We start from the raw sequence: 20296 nt of genomic DNA, 5'->3' as shown, positions 1-20296 counted from the left end.
GGGACTGCATAGGGTTCTTGCAGCACCACGGATTGTTTCTTGAGTGTGGTGTAGATGGGGGTTGTTGTGCAGTGGTTGTGTAGCTGGCGTACCTTGGGTTGGCTGCCTAGGGCTCCTGGCAGCCAGCAGCTTGTTTGCTGAGCTGTAATTTATAAACCTCCCAATGCAGCTCCTGGAGGAGCCTGTGTGATGAGGGAAGGATGGACCCAGGACAGGGTGTGTATGGGGGGGCTCCTTTTATCCTCCAGGGGAGAATCATCCCCTAGTTCTGCCTCTGGGTGGGTTCAGATCTCTCCTGCAGTAGCATTTGGTAAGGCGAGCGGTGACTTGCGGGGCAGGGTCCGTGGTCCTGGGTTAGGGTGACCAGATGTCTCGATTTTTGGGTTTATTTTCTTATATAGGCTCCTATTAACCCCCCCCCCCCCCCCCGCACTGTGCCGATTTTTCACATTTGCCATCTGGTCATCCTACCCCGGGTAAGCCAAATGGAGCAGCCTGTGCCTGGGTAGCACTTGGCAGTGCTGTGCCCAGCAGCCGTCTGGGGCTGGCTAGCAGCAACTAGCTGTGGAGTTTGCAGACAGTTGCTGCAGCCGTCCAAGTATCTGCATACACATTCTGTCTAGGTCACTTTCTGCAAACAAGCTGCCTGTTGCAGTTCTCAGAGCCCCAAGCAGACCCCAAAGAACCCGCCGAAGACCCGGAGCGCCGCTGGGTAAGTAAAAATTAAAAAGGCACCTCTAGCCAGGGAAGGGATTCTCACTGGGCACAGGGCCCGATTCAGGGGAATCGGTGGAATCGGCCTAAAGCCGGCCCTGCCAATGTTTGCTTACCCCAGTCTAGTTTATTATTTTATTAACAGGGTCGCACTTGCCTCATTCGTTAAGTTGATGTACACATGTGAGTCAAATGTCATCGCTCCCAAAGTTCATCTTGTTGAGAGAGAGAGAGACAACGTCTTGTTTCTGGTGTTAATTGTAGCCTCACTTGCCTTGTTCGTGCACTTGTGCAACTGTTTCTACACGACCAGTCATAGTCGGTCTGTTTGTTTCTAGTAAATTGCGTGTGATATTTCAGTGTGTAATACTAACTGGACTGTTATTCGAAGATTAAAGTTTTCTATTCAATATTATTTACCCTTCATAATGAAACGCCAGAAAAGCATTAGTGATTGGTTTTCCAGTAAAATGACAAAATCATTAGTCAGTAGTTCGAGTAGTGAAAATAATGATTTAATTACTGAAAACGCCGATGACAATTTTGGTGATGAAAATATCTTAAAAGTTGAATCATCTGAAAAGGTGTCCCCAATGGAAGAGGATTTACATGATTGTGAAAATGTATACCCGATTGTTGGACTTCCGAGCAGGCACAATATTTTTTAAATAAATATAATGGCTTAATAATTGAAGGCAAAAAACTTGGCTGTTCCCACTGTGCAAAGGCATCACATTTGGGGGTCCTTGGAGGAAAATCTTTACACGTTTCTTCAGAATGGCAAAAGTGTACTATTAAAGCATCTGGAACTGATAAAAAAGTTCAGCAAGCATCATTAAGAAAAAAAATGAAGGGACATTTCGAATCAAGCTGTCATTTGAGAGTTATAAATATTTTAAATGAATCTAAAAAAGAACCTCTCACTACAGTGATTGATAAACTTACTGAACAAGATATTGCAATAACCAGCAAAATTTTCAACATCGTTTACAGCTTAGTAAAAAGAAACCGACCAATGTCAGATATGGAGGATGAAGTAGAGCTACAAATTAAGAATGAAACTGATTTAGGGAACTGCCTACATTCTCGATTTTCGGCCATCAGAATCGTAGAACATATTGCTGAATTAATAAAAAAACAAATTTTTAGTAAAATCATTGAAAACTATTCAAAGATTTGTATTATTATTGATGAAGCTTCTACAATTTCAAGTAAAACTGTGCTTGTAATTCTTCTAAAAAGTGAACTACAAGATTCTTCACCAACAATTTTTCTCGATTTGGTGGAATTAGAATCAACAAAAGCAGAAAATATTTATAATGCTTTGAGACATACATTAGCTGATACAGGATTTGACACAGAATATTTAAAGAAAAATTTAATCGGATTTTGTCTGATGGCGCAAGCACCATGCTTGGACATAAATCAGGAGTTGCTACAAGACTAATTGAAGATTTTCCAAACGTTACAATTTGGCATTGTTTGAATCATCGGCTACAACTGGCTTTAGATGATGCTATAAATGATATCAATGAAATAAGCCATTTCAAGATTTTTTTGGACAAGATTTATGCAATTTTTCATCAGTCAAATAAAAGTCAGTTTGAACTTAAACAAGTTTCTGAAGAACTGTATATTGCAATAATCAAAATAGGCCGTGTTTTTGGTCCACGATGGGCTTCTTGTAGCCTTAGAGCTGTCAAAGCGGTCTGGAGAGCGTATCCAGCTCTTTATACTTACTTTTCCAAAAATCAGAAATTTTCTGGCATGGCAAAAAGATTAAAAAACAAAAAAACTTGGCATTAATGATTGCCATTTTGGATGAATTTGCATTATTATCAAATGCACTGCAAGCGAGACAATTGAGTTTAACAAAGGCAGATAAACTAATCAAACGAACTATTGGTTTTTTCATACAATTAAAAGATAGTTTTGGTATACACGAAAATAAAATTAATGAAATGATAGAAAGTGATGCTTTTAAATGCATAGAATTTGAAGATAATGTAAAGTTTAGATCACTGCCACGAGACAAAGTAATAGAGTGCATTATTGAAAAAATGAAGGCAAGATTATTAAACGAAAAGCACATTAAATATAAAGAAGACAATTTAGGTCATTCTCGTAATACACCTAAAATAGTTGAATTATTCAATGTTATGGATCCCACTTCATGGAATATTGAAGAAGTCAGATTACCTTAGAAATCCGGAGAAGAAAAAGTGCATGAATTAAGTAAATTCATAAAATTTGTAGTCGATTTAAATGATTTTCATGACTATGTAGACAATAACATTCAATCAAAAAATCTTCCTGATCCGGAAACAATAAGGAAAGCAAAGCAAATTATGAACACAATTGCAATTAGTTCTGCAGAAGCAGAAAGAGCTTTTTCGTTGATGAATATTATTTGTAGTGATATAAGGGCAAATTTAACAATTAAACATATCTCAAACTTTATGACCATCAATTTGTTGGGAAAACCACTAAGTTCCTGGAACCCAATACCATATGTTAAATCATGGATGAGAAGTCATCGATCTGCATTAGATACCAGAGTTCGTGTATCCAACACCAAAGATTATGGAGAAGATCAAGAAGCCATCTGGAAATTACTACCTAATTTGTAATAAATGTACTTAAATATTCTTTAAAATGTTGTTTGTTGTTGCATTGTATAATACTTCAACATAAATATATTACTTTTTTAATAACTTAAGTAGTTCACATGTAATATTTTAAAATACAAGAAAAGGCATTTAATTCTTTATTATTGTTTGCTTACTCATACATCTTTATATATTTTTTCTTTTCAAATGTATTTTAAATTCATGTAATAAAGCAATACTTTGTTTCTATTGTAATAAACTTTTATAAAAATGTTTTTTTATTCTTAAGTATGACTTCCAATGATTCAATGCATTGCCATTTCTTATGGAGAAAAGGTACAAAAATACATACTGTGGACGAACATCCCTTAAATCAGAACTTTTTATAGGGAACCGGTTGTTAAGATTTTGGCAGCTCATCACTGCTCATGCACTAAAGTGGGATGGAAAAATGTCTCTCTCTTCTTGGACTCATGGAAAGCTGAGTTTACTTTAAGTATGAATTCCAAGGATGTTCAGACTACAACTTGTTCTTGTGGAATTTACATCACTTATAAAGCACAGTTCAATCTATAGATCCAATGACTGAGCTCCCTATTTTGATAAGCTTTTGGATGATTTTGCTACTATTAAAAAGGATAATTTTAATAAAAGGGAAAGCAGGCAAGTTCAATCAGTGGTACACTGAAGGCTTATAAACTAGAATGAGTTTCTGTACACGGAATATCTTTGCAACTTTCAGGAACTTTCTGATAGGAAGATGAGATAAAGTCATCTGACAGAACCTAGTACACTGCTAATGATACTTCAGGTGCTCAGGCTTAGTTCTAAGGATATCCCCAGTGAAGAAAGACAAGATCTAACAGACTCCATCACAAGGGTTATTGCTATTAATTGGATCTTTATGGTTTAGCCCCAAGAATATATCTATCTGAAGGAAATCTAATATTTCTGGAATTCCTTTCCTTGATGGGATTAAGGTATTTCTCTCTGCCTTACTGTAAGAATTTTTCCATATCCTGGAATCAATTTTTTTCTTGATAATAAAAAGAATGAAGAGTACTTGTGGCACCTTAGAGACTAACAAATTTATTTGAGCATAAGCTTTCGTGGGCTAAAACCCACTTCATCGGATGCATGCAGTGGAAAATACATGCATGCATCTGATGAAGTGGGTTTTAGCCCATGAAAGCTTATGCTCAAATAAAATTGTTAGTCTCTAAGGTGCCACAAGTACTCCTCGTTCTTTTTGCTAATACAGACTAACACAGCTACCACTCTGAAACCTTTCCTGATAATAAAATAGTATCTATTACTTGCTGTGATTGTGGCAACAACTCTTGGATCTTAGGTCTGCCACACTCTCATCCATTAATATCCAGGCTATCAGCTTGAAGAGAGATTAGTCCATATGGTTTACTAGTCCTTGCATTAATATTAACACTTCTTACCACTATTCTCATTTGGTTTGTGACAGAGTTCTACGCACTTTAGAGAAGCAGCAATTTCTTGGCCAATACTTTCCCTATATTATGCTTCACCCTAGTTAAGATTGATTCAAACAACACTCAGTGTTCTTTTTACACATGTTCTAAATTATTTATTAAATTATAATTAAATTGAGATTAAATTCTACTATATTACCCAATGCTAATAGACACCTATTTTAACAAAGGCTCTTTCCTCCCAACTGAGAATTTGCTTTCTCTAGTCTCACTTAACAATATAAAAATTAATTCACTGTAAATCATAACAAAAAAGCATTTACCTCCTTGTAGCAGGGTGACCCCCTGCTTCGGCCCAGAGGGGTTTAAAAGTGGCCTGGCAGGGCTTGAGAGCGGCGGTTCTCAAGACTGGGCTAATGGAGGAAGTGGCTGCAGGTGAGGCCACGCCCCAAACTGAACCACAGCTGGCCCCTATAAAAGGCCAAGGAAGCCAAAGGCAGACAGTCTCTCTCTGCCTTCAGAGGGAGATGGGCCTGGCTGCTTAGTAGCTAAACAAGGTACCTAGGGTGAAGCAGAGCTGGGGAAAGGCTGAGGAGCTCTAGCCAGGAAAGCCCCAGGCTGCGGCCTAGCAGTGGGCCAATGGGTACTGGGGGTTGCAGAGGGCAGCCCAGGGGTAGGCCAAAGCAGCAGGTCCAAACCCAACCCTGCCAATGATGAATAGGCTGATACTGCAGTCTGCCCCAGGGTGTGGGGCTAGACAATGACTAACAGTAGCCACATACTGAGGCAAGGTAGGGATAGAGGGTGGGGGTTCCCTGAGACAAAAGGGGAAGCCCAGAGTGAAAAGGGGTTACTGCCAGGGGGCAGCACCCCGGAGAAAAGGGGCACCGGGTCCAGGGAGGGACACGGGGCCTGAGAACAGGTGGACCACCAGCCTGCAGAGGGCGCTCCGAACGCTGGAAAGAGCTAATTCCCCAGAGTCACCAGCAGGAGGCGCCGCAGGGATGAGTCCGACCCATTACACTCCTCCTTTGCCCTCCCTCATCAACTTAAAACAAACTTGTGCAGCATGCAGCAGTGTCTGTGTATAGTTAGATGCTTAGATATAATTGCTAATGTGGCAATACAGATAGCGTTATTTATATACCCATGATACTCCAGTTACCAGTTTATTTTGTTTTGGTTGCTAGTTAGTCTAAATTTTGTGGTTACCTAGTTTATTTTATCTCAGCTACTAGTTACTTTCTATTAGGGTACAAAGCCTTCGCTGATATAAATCAATATTATTCCAGTGCAGTTGGGACACCAATATATTACTAGTTTCTAGTGCCCAGACAAAAGAAAGGGAGCTTGCTACTAATATCATTGATTTACACCAGCTGATGATCTAGTCCCAGAGCATTTACTTGTATTCTGGATACAAAGGCAAATTGGTACATGGAGCTAATCTAAAACTGGAATTTCTGGCCTGCAGGGAATACTGATATTTTGACATTAGCTTTTGTCCCAATTCAGGACAAGAAGTCAAACTACCAAAACTTTTTGTTTTGACAGTCCTAAATCAAAACGCTTTATTTTAGGTCAACATGAATCTCTCTAGTCACCTGAGCCACTGTGGTGCCTCATGTGAGTTGTAGTTCACTGTCCTTCCTCCAACTATCCTCCAGTATAAGCTCCTACTCCCCTGCCCAGACTCTCTATATTTCATAATGCACTGGGATCTCTTCCTGTGGCTGAAACACTGCAGTACTTAATCAACTCCCATAAGGCTCTAGATGTCTCCGGGCTTTCTTTCCTCTCTTCTGGTCCTTCATCCTGCCTGCCCCTCACAGCCCCTGGCCCCACTTCCTGACATCCTCATATGCTTTCCAGCCATTGTTTCACATTTTAAAGGTGAAGGTGTAAAGGTTGAAAAGTATGTTAACAAATGTAATTCCATGTAATGCTTTAGTTGCGGGGAAAACACTTAACTCTTAATTCAGCTGTGGGCAGATAAAAAGCCTTCCAGTTCACCTTTGAAAACAAAGCAGCTCATGCAGAAGACCTGAGTAGCAATAAGAAATAGATATGGGAATATAGTAACCTAGCAAATTGTAAAAAGCCACAGTTTGTTGCTCTGTAAACCCAATATTTGATACACTTGCATCTTTACCTCATACGAAACTGTTAATATTGCTGACAAACTGACCAAAGAAAGACCTCAACTGGACATCAGGAAGAGAGCAATACTTTAATGTTGAAAAATACTAATTTCTGCTGATTCATTTTTGTTTTAAAATGTGCTGAAATGCTCAAGGACAGCACAAGCTGCGTATGCATTTTTTATGCAGTGCTTACAGAATTTTGCACATCACAGATTTAATAGGGTTTTTTTTATACCACTATTCTTTTTCCTCAGACATCACCTTCTGTATCAGTACACACAGTGGCAAACACTGGCACTATAGGAGTCTCACAGTGGCAAGTTTATGTCAACATATTGACACATTTGGGGAGGTATGTTAGAGGTGCAAGTAGTGAACAGAATGAGACAAAAACTGCGTCTCTAATGAAACCTGTTTTACATCTCTAGTCTTACCTACCAATGAAATAAAACACCAATTGTAAATGGATTCCTATATTGCCATTTTCACATATAACTCAAACAATATGATCCCTTGTATGCTAGGAAAATAACTTGCTACTGCCATGGCCCTCAATTAAAATAAAAAATTAATGGAGATATCCTATCTCCTAGAACTGGAAGAGACCTTGAAAGGTCATTGAGTCCAGCCCCCTGCCTTCACTAGCAGGACCAAGTACTGATTTTGCCCCAGATCCCTAAGTGGCCCCCTCAAGGAATGAACTCACAACCCTGGGTTTAGCAGGCCAATGCTCAAACCACTGAGCTATCCCTCCCCTGCAGGGTTTAAAAGGCTTGGTTGCTAATACAGACAAGACAAGACTGTTTACAACACTATCACTGAAAGTCTAAATAAATAAATAAAAATAATACGCATTTATACAGTACATTTCACCTAGATATTTAAAAAAACCACCTTTACAATGGTGGTGACCATTATTATCCCCATTTTACAGATAGGAAAACTAAGGCACAGAGAGACCTGGACATATGGAGGTTGGAGCTAAAATGCGTCTAATTTGCTGTCCCTTCTGCATACAAGAACAACTTGGGACCTACTTCTGGATGAAGAAATATATAAGCGTCTCAGTTTAATGCAAATATACAATCAGTCAATGGCAAAGCTAGGACAGAACCAGATCTTTATACAATTACTCTAGCGCCCTATACATTGAACCACATATCCTCCCTTAAATGAGATGAAGTAGAACACTGTCTCTCTCTCTTTCTGTAACAGTATTTAAAACAATCTTCCGTTAACTAAAATAGCAGCTAACGCATTCAGCATGTGGAAGGCAAGTTGACGACAACTACTGCTGACAATGGGTGATTGTCCTATTATACATGGCACCTGTGTGGAATTTTTAAATCATATTTAAAGTGCAGTAAGCAGATTTAAAATTCCTGTTCCGAATCTAAGTTCAAAAAATATCCCTACCATCTTTTGCCACAATACAATACTTTTCTGGTACAAATTTGGGGCCCAGTGAAATAGCAAAGTACAGTGAAGAGACAGAAACAGTAGTAGTCATTCATACCATTTGATTGCATGTTCTCTATGGTGAGACAAATGAAAAATTTTATTAAAATTGGTAGCACTTTAAAGAAACTGTCAATAATTGATACTTCATTAAACTTTAATTAGACAGATCATTTACTATATTTATTATATATTCATAATTATATTTAGTTACTATTCAATTAATGTGTACTAAAAATATTTAGGCCCTTTGGAAAGTCTACATATTTTTCAAATGTTTATATGAAAACAATTTGACATTTTTGTTATTAATGATACAAAAATTAGTAAATATTAGCTAATGTAAACATCAAAACACCTTGAGAAAGTATGAACATTACTGTGAGAATTGCCCCGAGTTGTAGGGGAATGCAGAGAAATAGCAGCATTTGGGCTAGAATTACATTCCAATTCCATCCCCTTTTGAACACCCGAGCCTTGCAAAAAACAGATAAAATACAGCCACAGCTGGCCAACGGAGAATTCCCTCAGAAAAGGGGAATTCACAGTTGGAGTAAAGCCCACCTTCCCCCCAACATAGATATTAAGGGAAGGAACATGACTGAGTAGAGAATGTACAGGGGAGCTCTGCTTCACTTTCTCCCCCATAGCAATACTCAGCTGGTGTCTGATCCCTTACGGTACTTCTACACTGTAGATGGGAGCATGCCTCCCAGCCAGTGTAAACAGACACACTAACTCTGCTCCTTCTAGCACACTAAAAATATCAGTGTAGAACACTGCAGCATAGGGGACAGCATGGTCTAGCCACCAACTGGGGACCCTGGGGGTCGTCAGGCTTGTACTCAGGCAGCTAGCCCGGGCCACAACATCCACAATGTTATTTGTTAATCGCACAAGCTCCAGCAGAGCTAGCATGCATCTGTCTAACTAGGCTGGTAGGCACACTCCCAGCTGCAGTGTAGACATACCCTTAGGGACCTTAGAACAGTCTTATTGCACAGATAGGGACAAAGCAGCTTGAGAATCATGGAGTCAATTACAACTTCCTCCTGCTCATTTCTCTCCTGCACACAGCGTATCGGTGCAGGAAATAAATCTGGTTCTTTTTATATATGTCATAATTTTTCAGCCACTTATGTACCAAAATGAAAGGCACCTTAATCTTAATGAAGAATAGTCTTTAAACAACTGAATTCAGTAACTTACAAATGTCCTGATAAACCACATAATTTAATATTAGTTAGTGCTACTTATATTTTAAGTCTTGTATCATCCCTTACTTTAAGTACATTTCTCTCAAATTGGCCCTTTATGAAGATATATGGAACACTATTAACCTGGTTAAGGCTCAGAATATACATTCCTTAATTGAAAACTGCAACGTTTATCAATTACTGCTATTTATATCTGGTCTATCCAGGATTCCAGACAGACCAGAAGGAAATCTCCCTGGTCACAATCTAAGCCAAACCTAAGCTTTAGCTAGTGTTGTAGATGAACAGAGTAAAGTACAGTGATATGAATCAGGCATCTGTGTAATAATCAGGAACTGCCATTTTAATGGTAATTCCTAAAGAAAATGTAGCCTGACAAAATGCATCTAGGACAGGAAGATCAAAGTGGGAACCAAAGATACAGGAAATGTCTTCCACTACTGTTATGCAGCAAGTGACTTGCCAGTTTTCTTCCTGATTGCCACCTTCTGCAAAACAGATGACTTTTTTTGAGTGGTGGATTGAATCTTGTACTGTATATAAAGCACTTAAGAACGAAAAGCATAATAACCGTAATGTATATGTACTGAGACACTTTTCATAATTTATATCTAAGAGGCTTTGGGGTCCTCAGCAAATATGTTTTGGTTCCTGAGCATAGGTGCCAACTCTGTGGGTGCTGCAGCCCTGGAGCACGCATGGAAAAAAATAGTGGGTGCTCAGCATCCACCAGCAGCCCCGTGGATCAGCACCTCCCCTTCCCCCACCTCCCACCCATCAGCGGACCCACCAATTAGCTCCTCCTCCTCCCTCCCAGCCCTCCCACCTGCCACGGATCAGCTGTTCAGCAGCATGCAGGAGGTGCTTGGGGGGGAGGGCGAGAAGCCAGTAGCAGGAAGAGGTGGGGGAAGGGGCAGAGCAGGGGTGAGAAGAGGCAGGATGACGGTGGGAGCTTGGGGGAAAGAGGTGGACTGGGGGCAGGGCCTGGGGCACAGCGAGGGCAGGAAGGGGCAGGGCACAAGGGGTGGAGTGGGGGAGGGGCCTGGGGCAGAGCGGTGGCAGGAAGAGGCGGGGTTTGAACTTTGTGGAAGGGGTGGAGTGGGGGCGGATTCTAGGGCGGGGGGGGGTCAAGCACCTCCTGGGAACAGAGGAAGTCGGCGCCTATGTTCCTGAGGAACCAAACTAAATGTATATTTATATTTTTTCTCTTTACATGCAAATATATTCCAGCACTGATGAATAGGAACATATCCTTTCTTTCTTAGAGAAAGCTAGATTTATAATACCTAGCTTAGGCAAGCTTGCCAACTTTCATGAATGTTTTAGTACAGGGGTAGGCAACCTATGGCACGGGTGCCGAAGGCGGCACACGAGCTGATTTTCAGTGGCATTCACACTGCCCGGGTCCTGGCCACTGGTCCGGGGGGCTCTGCATTTTAATTTAATTTTAAATGAAGCTTCTTGAACGTTTTAAAAACCTTATTTACTTTACATACAATAGTTTAGTTATATATTATAGACTTATAGGAAGAGACCTTCTAAAAATGTTAAAATGTATTACTGGCACGCGAGACCTTAAATGAGAGTGAATAAATGAAGAATCGGCACAGCACTTCTGAAAGGTTGCCGACCCCTGTTTTAGTATATCAGTGCATCTGGGTGGTGTGGTAGTTTCTCAAAGCTCACAGGATTAAACCTGCCCTACCCTGCTGCCCTCTTCTTCAGAAAAATCGCTCTATTTGTTTCCAAAGAGACAGCCACAAAGAGCAGGAAACAAAGAAACCCACAATCGTACACTTACTTATTCAATGTGAGGTCAAGGATGAATTTGGACCCGAAGGCCTCAATCTGGAAACTTGCCTGGGCCAGATGCACAGCCTGTAGACATGAAAAAAGAAGAACCTTTACTTTTCCTATATGTTTAAAACAAGTCAAATCAGTCATCCAGGTTTGTATTTTTATTATAGTAAATTGTACAGTACAAAATATCTTATTTAGAATTCCCATAGAAATATCTGCATATTTTTGTATGCCATTATTTGGATCGGTATAGTGAAGGCATAACAAGTACCTACTAAAGTATATACAGTGTTCTAATTGTAATCACCTCATAGCACTCACTTATTCTAAAAAAGTATGAATAATTATAATTAAGGCCATTGTGATGCAAGCATGTAAATACAAAATCATGGAAAAGCTCACATTATACAGTATGCAGGACTCCTTCAAAATAATTCCCTTTAAGACCCAAGGCTTTTCATCTGTGGATGTATCCATCCTAGAGGTTACTAGATCAACAATTCTCAACACATTCATTCAATAGCTAGTCCCATATCTGGAGTTTTAAATTTCAGCTTTAACTTTAAATTAGATCTAGCTGCCAAAAACAGAACGGCCTCAATTCTCTAACCTGAATTATCAAGTCAATTCTCAATATTGTTCTAAGTGGGACTAACAATGTCTGCAGCATATTCATACATTAGCTGGAAAAACAGGGTCAAAACAGACTATCCAAAATTTTGTTTAATAAAAGATTATCACAGATACTTCTCCAGTGTTCCCTCTAATTTTTATGTCCATGTGCAGAATTAATTTTGTTATGTGCACCAACATGGAGGTGATGTGTGACATGTCACCTTCATATTGGTGCATATAACAAAATTCATGTGGTGAAGGTGGGGCCAGGGCTCAGGGCTGGGGCAGAGGTTGAGATGTTGGGGGATGAGGGCTCTGGCTGAGTGTGCGGGCTCTGGGGTGGGGCTGGGGATGAGGGGCTTGGGGTGCGGGAGGGGGCTCAGGGCTGGGGCAGAGGGTTTGGGGGGGAGATGGGCTCTAGGGTGCGGCCAGAGTTTGGAGTGCAGGCTGCCCCGGGGCTGTGGTGGGGAGAGATGACTTCCCCCAGGCCTCTCTCACCGCAGCAGCTTGAGGCTGGGGGAGAGGCGCCTCTCCCTGGCCGCGGCACCTCTGTTAAAGCTGGGCTGGGCCGAGGCAGGTCTGCTAGGGCCGGGCCAAGGAAGCGGCTCCTCTCCCCCGGCCAAGGCAGGTCCGCTCTATATACAACTATTCACAGCGTCAGCACCAGACAGATTTTATGGTCCTGTCAAAAGCAACAATCCTAGCTCAATCATAACGATGGAACCACCATAATGAACAACCATGGAATGAAATAAACATTAATGTGTTAGTCTAATCTCATCATTCCCATGTGTCAGCAATGAGTCAGCGAGTAAGTCACCCTAATTAGTGAAGACTAAAATAGTATTTCACCCTGGCAACTGATTTATATTATTTATAACAAGTTAGCATAAAGTGTTTTATTACTTTGTGTTTCCGCCATTACGATTTTATGCAATGTGCTTCATTCATGGGAGGGGGAATATTTCTGAAGAATGTTACACACTATTAATAGTGTTCTCTTTTAAAGAAATGCATTAATCCCTATATTGTGGGATGCTGACATTCCAATGATTTATAGTGCTAAAGTGTGATCTGAAATTCGTTTCCTCTTATACAAACAAGTCACAGACAGCATACGTCAAAATAAGAAATAATAGTCCTGGGATGTATACAACACTTTGTTTATATGCACACCCTTTAGATGTTTCCTTTTCTATGCATAAGAAAAATTACACATATTGCCTGTGCAGTCTGTATACATGCACACACTTGATACACATATGGGATATATGTGACTTCATGGGTACGTATGTATGTGAAACCTATATTCTTGTTGTTCCCATCTAGTTATATATAGTGTAAAAGATATAAAAGGAAACTGTTTGCTTGTTATGGCGACAAAGACTACTCTCTAGCTGCAAAGCTGCACTATTACATTAAGCTTTGCTGCCGCATAGCGCTACCAATCAAATGCAGTGGAGCTAGCTCAAGAAGAAAGAGTCAGATTCTCTTTTCCATTTTTGCTGCCGCCAAAATAAAATTATATGAAGAGAAGAGTTCTCCCCCCTTGCTCTGGTAGGACAGAATACTGTTAATCATCATGATAGAGATTCATTGCACCAGGAGTGGTTCTGGGAATAGTGTTGCAGTCTCTTGTATGCAGCAGAATCTCCAAGTTTCTCTCTCTTCCCTCTACATGCCCTAAATTCACAGACTAAAATAAGTAAATAAATTATTATAAATCTCAGATTTATTGAAGCCTAAGCCCGAGCCCCTGCTGTCCGGGGCTGAATTATTGGAATTTACAAAAAGTCACAGAGGTCTCGTAAAAATCACAGATTTTTAGCCATAATTATTATATAAAAACAATATTATGGTTTCACTGAAATTCAATTCACTCATTGAAAAAAAGCGCTGAGTTTTTTCAGTGTTCTGGAAAAAAACAGTATGAGTTAAGGACATTTTGTGAGTGGAAATTCTGATAACCCGACTTTTGCTGGGTTGTGCCACACCTCAGCAGTATACATTCATTTACTTATTTTACCGTGCTCTCCCTCTATCATAGTATTTTAGGATTATTTAACTGTAATTCAGTTGTATGAATTTCATAGAATTGTTGTAATTTTAATTTTTAAAAAGCCAGTGAGTCCTTGCATCACTACATGGACAAACTGGATTTTTTAGTTGATACGGGAAATAATTCTTACATGCTGAGAATTTGACTGCTCACTTTGAATTGGAGAATATTTCCTGCCTATATTGGAGAAATACCTTATAGTGTGACTCTACAAAGAAAAGTGACTAAAATTTGCTCCACAGATTTACTCCCTGAATGTATTCAGTTTCATTTCTGCCGACTTTAGTAACTAAGGCCCTAGATGCTTCGAAGACTTATGAACATGTTCAACTTTATGCACTGTGAGTAGCTGCTCTGACTTCAGTTTAACTCTCATTGATTTTAACTAAAGCCAGTGGAAGTTAGTGTAACCAAGGAAATAATTCAGCTCTAAAATACGCTAGTGTTCTAGTGTTCTCTTCTAGTGTTCACTTGCTGCAATTTAAGCCCATTGCTTCTTGTCCTATCCTTAGAAGTTAAGAAAAACTATTTTTTCCCTCCTCCTTGTAACAACCTTTTATGTACTTTAAAATGTTATGTCCCCTCTCAGTCTTCTCTTCTCCAGACCAAACAAACCCAATTTTTTCAATCTTTCCTCATAGGTCATGTTTTCTAGATCTTTAATCATTTTTGTTGCTCTTCTCTGGAATTTCTCCAATTTGTCCACATCATTCCTGAAATGTGGCATCCAGAACTGAACAATACTCCAGTTGAGGCCTAATCAGCATGGAGTAGAGTGGAAGAATTAGTTCTCGTGTCTTGCTTACAACACTCCTGCTAATACACCCCAGAATGATGCAATAGTGTTACACTGTTGACTCATATTTAGCCTGTGACCCACTATGAGCCCCTAGACAGTTATTTCCCGTTTTGTATGTGTGCAACTGATTGTTCCTTCCTAAGTGGAGTACTTCACATTTGTCCTTATTGAATTTCATCCCATTTACTTCAAACGATTTCACCAATTTGTCCAGATCTTTTTTAATTTTAACCCTATCCTCCAAAGCACTTGCAACTCTTCCCAGCTTGGTATTGTCTGCAAACTTTATAAGTGTACGCTCTATGTCATTATCTAAACCACTGATGAATATATTGAACAGAACTGGATCCAGAACTGATTCCTGTAGGATCCCACTCGACATGCCCTTCCAGCTTGACTGTGAACCACTTAACTACTCTCTGGGAACAGCTTTCCAACCAGTTATGCACCCACCTTCTAGTAGCTCCATCTAGATTCTATTTCCCTTGTTTGTTTATGTTGCCTTTAGTGGATTTGCACAGATGTAAACTGATTAGAGCTTAGCAAACAGCTGTGATGTTGAACAAGAAGAAACAGAATCTAACTCTCTTGCCCTCAGCTGTGTTGGCTTTACCAGGCTACCAGGAGTGAAAACTTATTTTTAACACTAGAGTCAATAGATAGGACTCTGAACACACGCTGATGGCAGACTGCATAAAAATCTGTGATTACAGTAACGGGTCAAACAATAGTCAAAATTTGGCTTGCAGAATCTTCATGACAATGGTGAAGTATGTATCAGAAAGAACTCAGCCTTTTTCACAGATGCCAGGCTTGCAGACTCCACCTGGCATCTCAGTGAGATATAATAAATGGAACCCCATGATGCCATGAAGAACAGCTGCTTGAAACTGAAGCCAAGCAAGAACTGATGCTGGGGGGAGTGGAAAGTATTTTCAATCATTTGCAGCCATGGTACAATCTCGTTGGTTGAAGGTAAGCACGCACAATTGGTCAATGAAGTCCATAGTTTAGGAGAACTCTTGGATTCCTTGATGACACTAAGCTCTCACATAGCAGCATCCACAAGTATCACATTCTATCATCTCCGGTTGGTTAAGAGACTCCATCCCACCTTGGTGGACGATGACCTGGCCTCAGTTATTCACACCTGTGTCACCTCTTGGTCAGACTGCAACAATATGATGGAAATAGCTGGGCTTGAAGCTTTCAGTACTTAAGAAACTCCAACTAGCACAGAAAATTGCAGCACTTCTCCTCCGCAACACAGGCTACTGTGAGCACATTAAACCTGTCTTCTGCTCTGTACCCTGCCTTCCCATAGGATTTTGAATCAAGGTCAATGTCTTGGTCTTTATCTTTAAAACACTCCATGGCATGGATCCAAGATATCTAAAGGACTACCTAAAATTATGTGTTGAAGGCGCCAGACGAAGGACCGTGGCAGCGGTCGAGCATCCACCGAAATGCCGCCAAATTCCGGCCAGGATGCGGGCACATTTAGATGACCCCACAGGCGCCATGGAGCCCGCAGGCACCGCGTTGGGGACCCCTGAGGGATGCCAGTTATAGTGACATAACAAATAACAGCGTCTATACTGGAGCTTTGTTGCTTTAACTTTGCTGCAAAAAGCTTTATGCCTCTCGTCACTGTGGCTTCATTTTGCCAGAAAAACAGGAGAGTTTTGCCAGCAATAGTAGCTTTGTGGTGTGTACCCTTCCACTGTTTTGTCAGCAAAAGCTGACTTTTGCCAACAAAACTCTGTAGCGTAGACAAGGCTACTTAGTGTGCTAACTCAAGCAGAGCCAGCAAGTATCTGTCTACACAAGCTGCGAAGCCGCTTCCAGATGTGCTGTAAATCTCTGCTCGTACCTTATTTACTCAGGCTTTGCATGGAGATGAAGGCGGGAGTATTTGGCCTTCAGACAGTAGAATGTGGTATATATTCCTAATTCACAACTCTGCACAGGATCTTTTGCTCTTCTACTCATTAACAGGATGTGAAACTGCCATTAAAATATCAAAGGCGCAGCGGTACTAAAAAGCCCTTCACAAGAGTCACTAAACTAGGTGATATCAAACATCGTGTCCAGTTTGTCACAGGAAAAACTGAAAAATTTGGTTCAAACAAATATCACCTCAATAAGAAACAAGAGTTCAAAAGTTGTAGTTTTTAAACAATTTAGCCGTGCTCTCCAAATGTTCAAATCAATTTTGGCTAATTATTTCTACAATGTGCTTTATAATAATAAACAATGCATAGTATACTACAAAATAAAACTTAAAACTTAATTAAATTAAACTTCAACAAAATAAAATAACTTGAACATCTTGCCAAAACGTGCTTTTATGAAGGACATATGGGAATTAAACCATGTCCTTAGAAGTGTTATTTATCCAAAACAACTACAATAAGTATGTTTTCTAATCTGACACTATAGAAGCCAAATGGCATTTCAGAATCAAATCCTCCATTACTTTAAAAGTATCTTGATTATAATCTGAAAATATCTGACTATTAAACGGCAGTTAAATAAATTATAATTAACAAACACACACTGTTTATTGAGAAACAGTGTAAGTGGTAAAAGACCTCAGAGCAATGTTAGTGCACTAGTGAAATCTACTGAAACCTTCTAATTAAATTATCTATGGTCGAACTGGAATTTGTAGGCCCTAGCAGGGGAATCATCTCAAATGAGTGGGATTAAGCCACCAGCAGAAGCATAATACACTTCTCAACTGAGTGCAAATGAATCAGCATCTCTCTACCAAGAAATCAGGTCAATTCATTTCTCTGCTGATTCACACAACACTCAAAAGGTTTATACTGTAACATATGAAGAGATCCTTCCTAGATACACATGTCCATAGAAAGTAGAGAAAAACCAAAAAACACAGAGCAGGTTTATTTTATAAATTAGCACTAAAACCATATGCTAATAAAAGCATAAATCGCTAAGTACACCTCTACCCCGATATAATGCTGTCCTCGGGAGCCAAAAAAAATCTTACTGCGTTATAGGTGAAAACGTGTTATATTGAACTTGCTTTGATCCGCCGGAGTGCACAGCCCCACCCCCCCAAACACCCTGGAGCGCTGCTTTACCGCGTTATATCCAAATTCGTTTTATATCGGGTCACATTATATCTGGGTACAGGTGTACTAACTTATATGAATAGCTGTTTTCTTGTTCTTGTAGCCATGTTGATCTCAGGATATGAGAGACAAGGTGGGTAAGATAATATCTTTTATTGGACCAACTTCTGTCAACCAGGACTTGTTGGCCACTACAGAAGGAGTAAAGTTTTCTTAGTTTCCTTTATAGTGCTCGTGAACGTTTTTATCAACTCCATGTGCTGTAGGAAATCTATGCCATTTGTTGCACCACTTCCACCCTTGTCTCTGACTTTGTATGTATGTTCATCAACTGTTATTCTAAATGTACTATATACTAATTGGTATCTCCAGATGGAGTTAATATTCACAAGGTCCTATAAGTATTGAGTTGACATATAATCTTTCCCCATTCTTAACAATTAATGCATTTCATAACTAAACAGTGTACACAATATTGCTGTCACAGCCGGCTCAAGCATGCATGCTTACAACATACAGGCCGTCAATGAAGGAACAACCCTAATTATCTGCTTCAGTCACAAGTTGGAAAATCACTTACTAGCAGACCACATTGTCATGTTGATGAATGTTAGTTCCACAGAGCAAAGAAAGCAGACACTTTTATCTTACACAGGCACATGTCCTGCTTACTCTTTATATTGCTCCACAGTACTTTAAAAAAAATGCAGACAACTAGACAAGAGTCACTATTTCCATGTACACTTCTACCCCAATATAATGCAATCCGATATAACACGAATTCAGATATAATGCGGTAAAGCAGTGCTCCAGGGGGACAGGGCTGCGCACTCCGGCGGATCAAAGCAAGTTCAATATAACACGGTTTCACCTATAATGTGGTAAGATATTTTGGCTCCCAAGGACAGCGTTATATCAGGGTAGGAGATGTAGTATAACTTGATTCAGGAGCATTTTCAGACCCCAATTCACAGAGAAGGAAAGGGTACCCGATATACTAAGGTAAAAACACCCCTTAGTTCTTTAAGGTAGATCACATAAGTGGTTCAGAGTCTCAATAAGAAAGTAAAGACTGCAGTGATAACAGAGAAACATACAAAGCTTAAAAAATAGTCCACTTGTGAGGCATGTAGGAAGTTCTCACACAAATGTCAGTGTTTGTAGATTCTAAGCTTTTCATTTAAAAAATATTAAATTTCTAGCTCTTATGTTTGAAAAAAAACCTTACAAGTGTGAATTAAGGACAGTTGCTTTCTTCCTTGTTCTACACACAGCTCCAATGCCTCTTCTGCTGCTGAGTCTTGTCAGTTTTCACTGAAAATATGCAAAACCCTGTGTGTGGGCAGTAGTGACAGTGAAAAGAATCAGGCCCGTTTTACTCTGCTGTAGCACAGGAAGGCTGCAAGCAGCAGAAGCAGGCACTATTCACTGGAGAGGACTCCCCAAGAATAAAAACTGGGAGGAGGAAATGATGAACAGAAACACACCATCACCTCTGCTTCAGCCAGAACGATGAGATGTACATTGCACTAAGGGGCAGGAAAAATGTTTCTTCTCCCTTCCAGAAAAAAGAGAGGGGGTTAGGAAAAAAAATCAAATATCTATTAGCCAGAGGCTACAAAAAAATGGAGACTTTTCAACTGGTCATTCTCCTGAACTTTGTCTTATTTTAGTCTTCAATAAAATATAATTTAATATATAAATATATATATATTTAAAAAAACAAAAGGTGCCCGTCTGGGGTTTTTAAGTGCAGTCCACCACCCACATCAATGAACAAATAGACTGTGGTGTGAATACCATTGCTACAAAGGTTGCGCCCAACTGAAGATGCCACTGTGTTCTTCTGTACTGAATACGTTGATCAGTCTCAACCACGTAGGAACTGAAGCTAAAGATGCATCCCATGACAACAGCTAATGTCCCATAGTTTTCCTCAGGACCGTTTTCTCAAGACTGTGTCTCCTGGTTTAAGCTTGGGTAAACTTTAGGCTGCATTCAGGGTATGTCTACACTGGCAGAGTTACAGTGCCAGTCAGAGAGCACTGAAGGGAAACCGCTGTTGTGTGTTCACACTGTCAGCTGCCTGCACAATAGCATGTTCACACTTGCGGCACTTGCAGCGGTATGCGGAGAGGTGCACTCTGGGCAGCTATCCCACAGAGCACCTCTTCCTCTTCCTCTTCTGCCACTAAAAGTTGAGGGAAGGCAGAGGGGGTCACGGGGCAACCTGGGTCCTGTCCCAATGCCCCATGATCCATTGCTTCGCATCTGAGCAATCCCTGTCCGCATTTGGTGCCATCTTTCAACTGTTTGTGTACTGCACACTCTGCCT

The 20296-nt window shown here is 40.2% G+C and overlaps 1 protein-coding gene across 3 annotated transcripts in view; it reads right to left on the bottom strand.

Moving 5' to 3' along the window:
- LOC123378379 (disintegrin and metalloproteinase domain-containing protein 23-like) overlaps positions 1–20296 on the bottom strand; it is a 242767-nt gene that overhangs the window by 205915 nt on the left and 16556 nt on the right. For all 3 annotated transcript variants that reach the window (XM_045032070.1, XM_045032074.1, XM_045032071.1), the window contains exon 3: positions 11389–11465. In XM_045032070.1, the coding sequence (XP_044888005.1) occupies positions 11389–11465 (77 nt within the window). The remainder of the gene's footprint in view (positions 1–11388; positions 11466–20296) is intronic.

The sequence above is a fragment of the Mauremys mutica genome, chromosome 10, assembly GCF_020497125.1.
Source record: "Mauremys mutica isolate MM-2020 ecotype Southern chromosome 10, ASM2049712v1, whole genome shotgun sequence".
Classification (NCBI taxonomy): domain Eukaryota; kingdom Metazoa; phylum Chordata; order Testudines; family Geoemydidae; genus Mauremys; species Mauremys mutica.
Note: the sequence above shows the minus strand (reverse complement) of the source record. Positions and strands in the feature narration are given on the sequence as shown.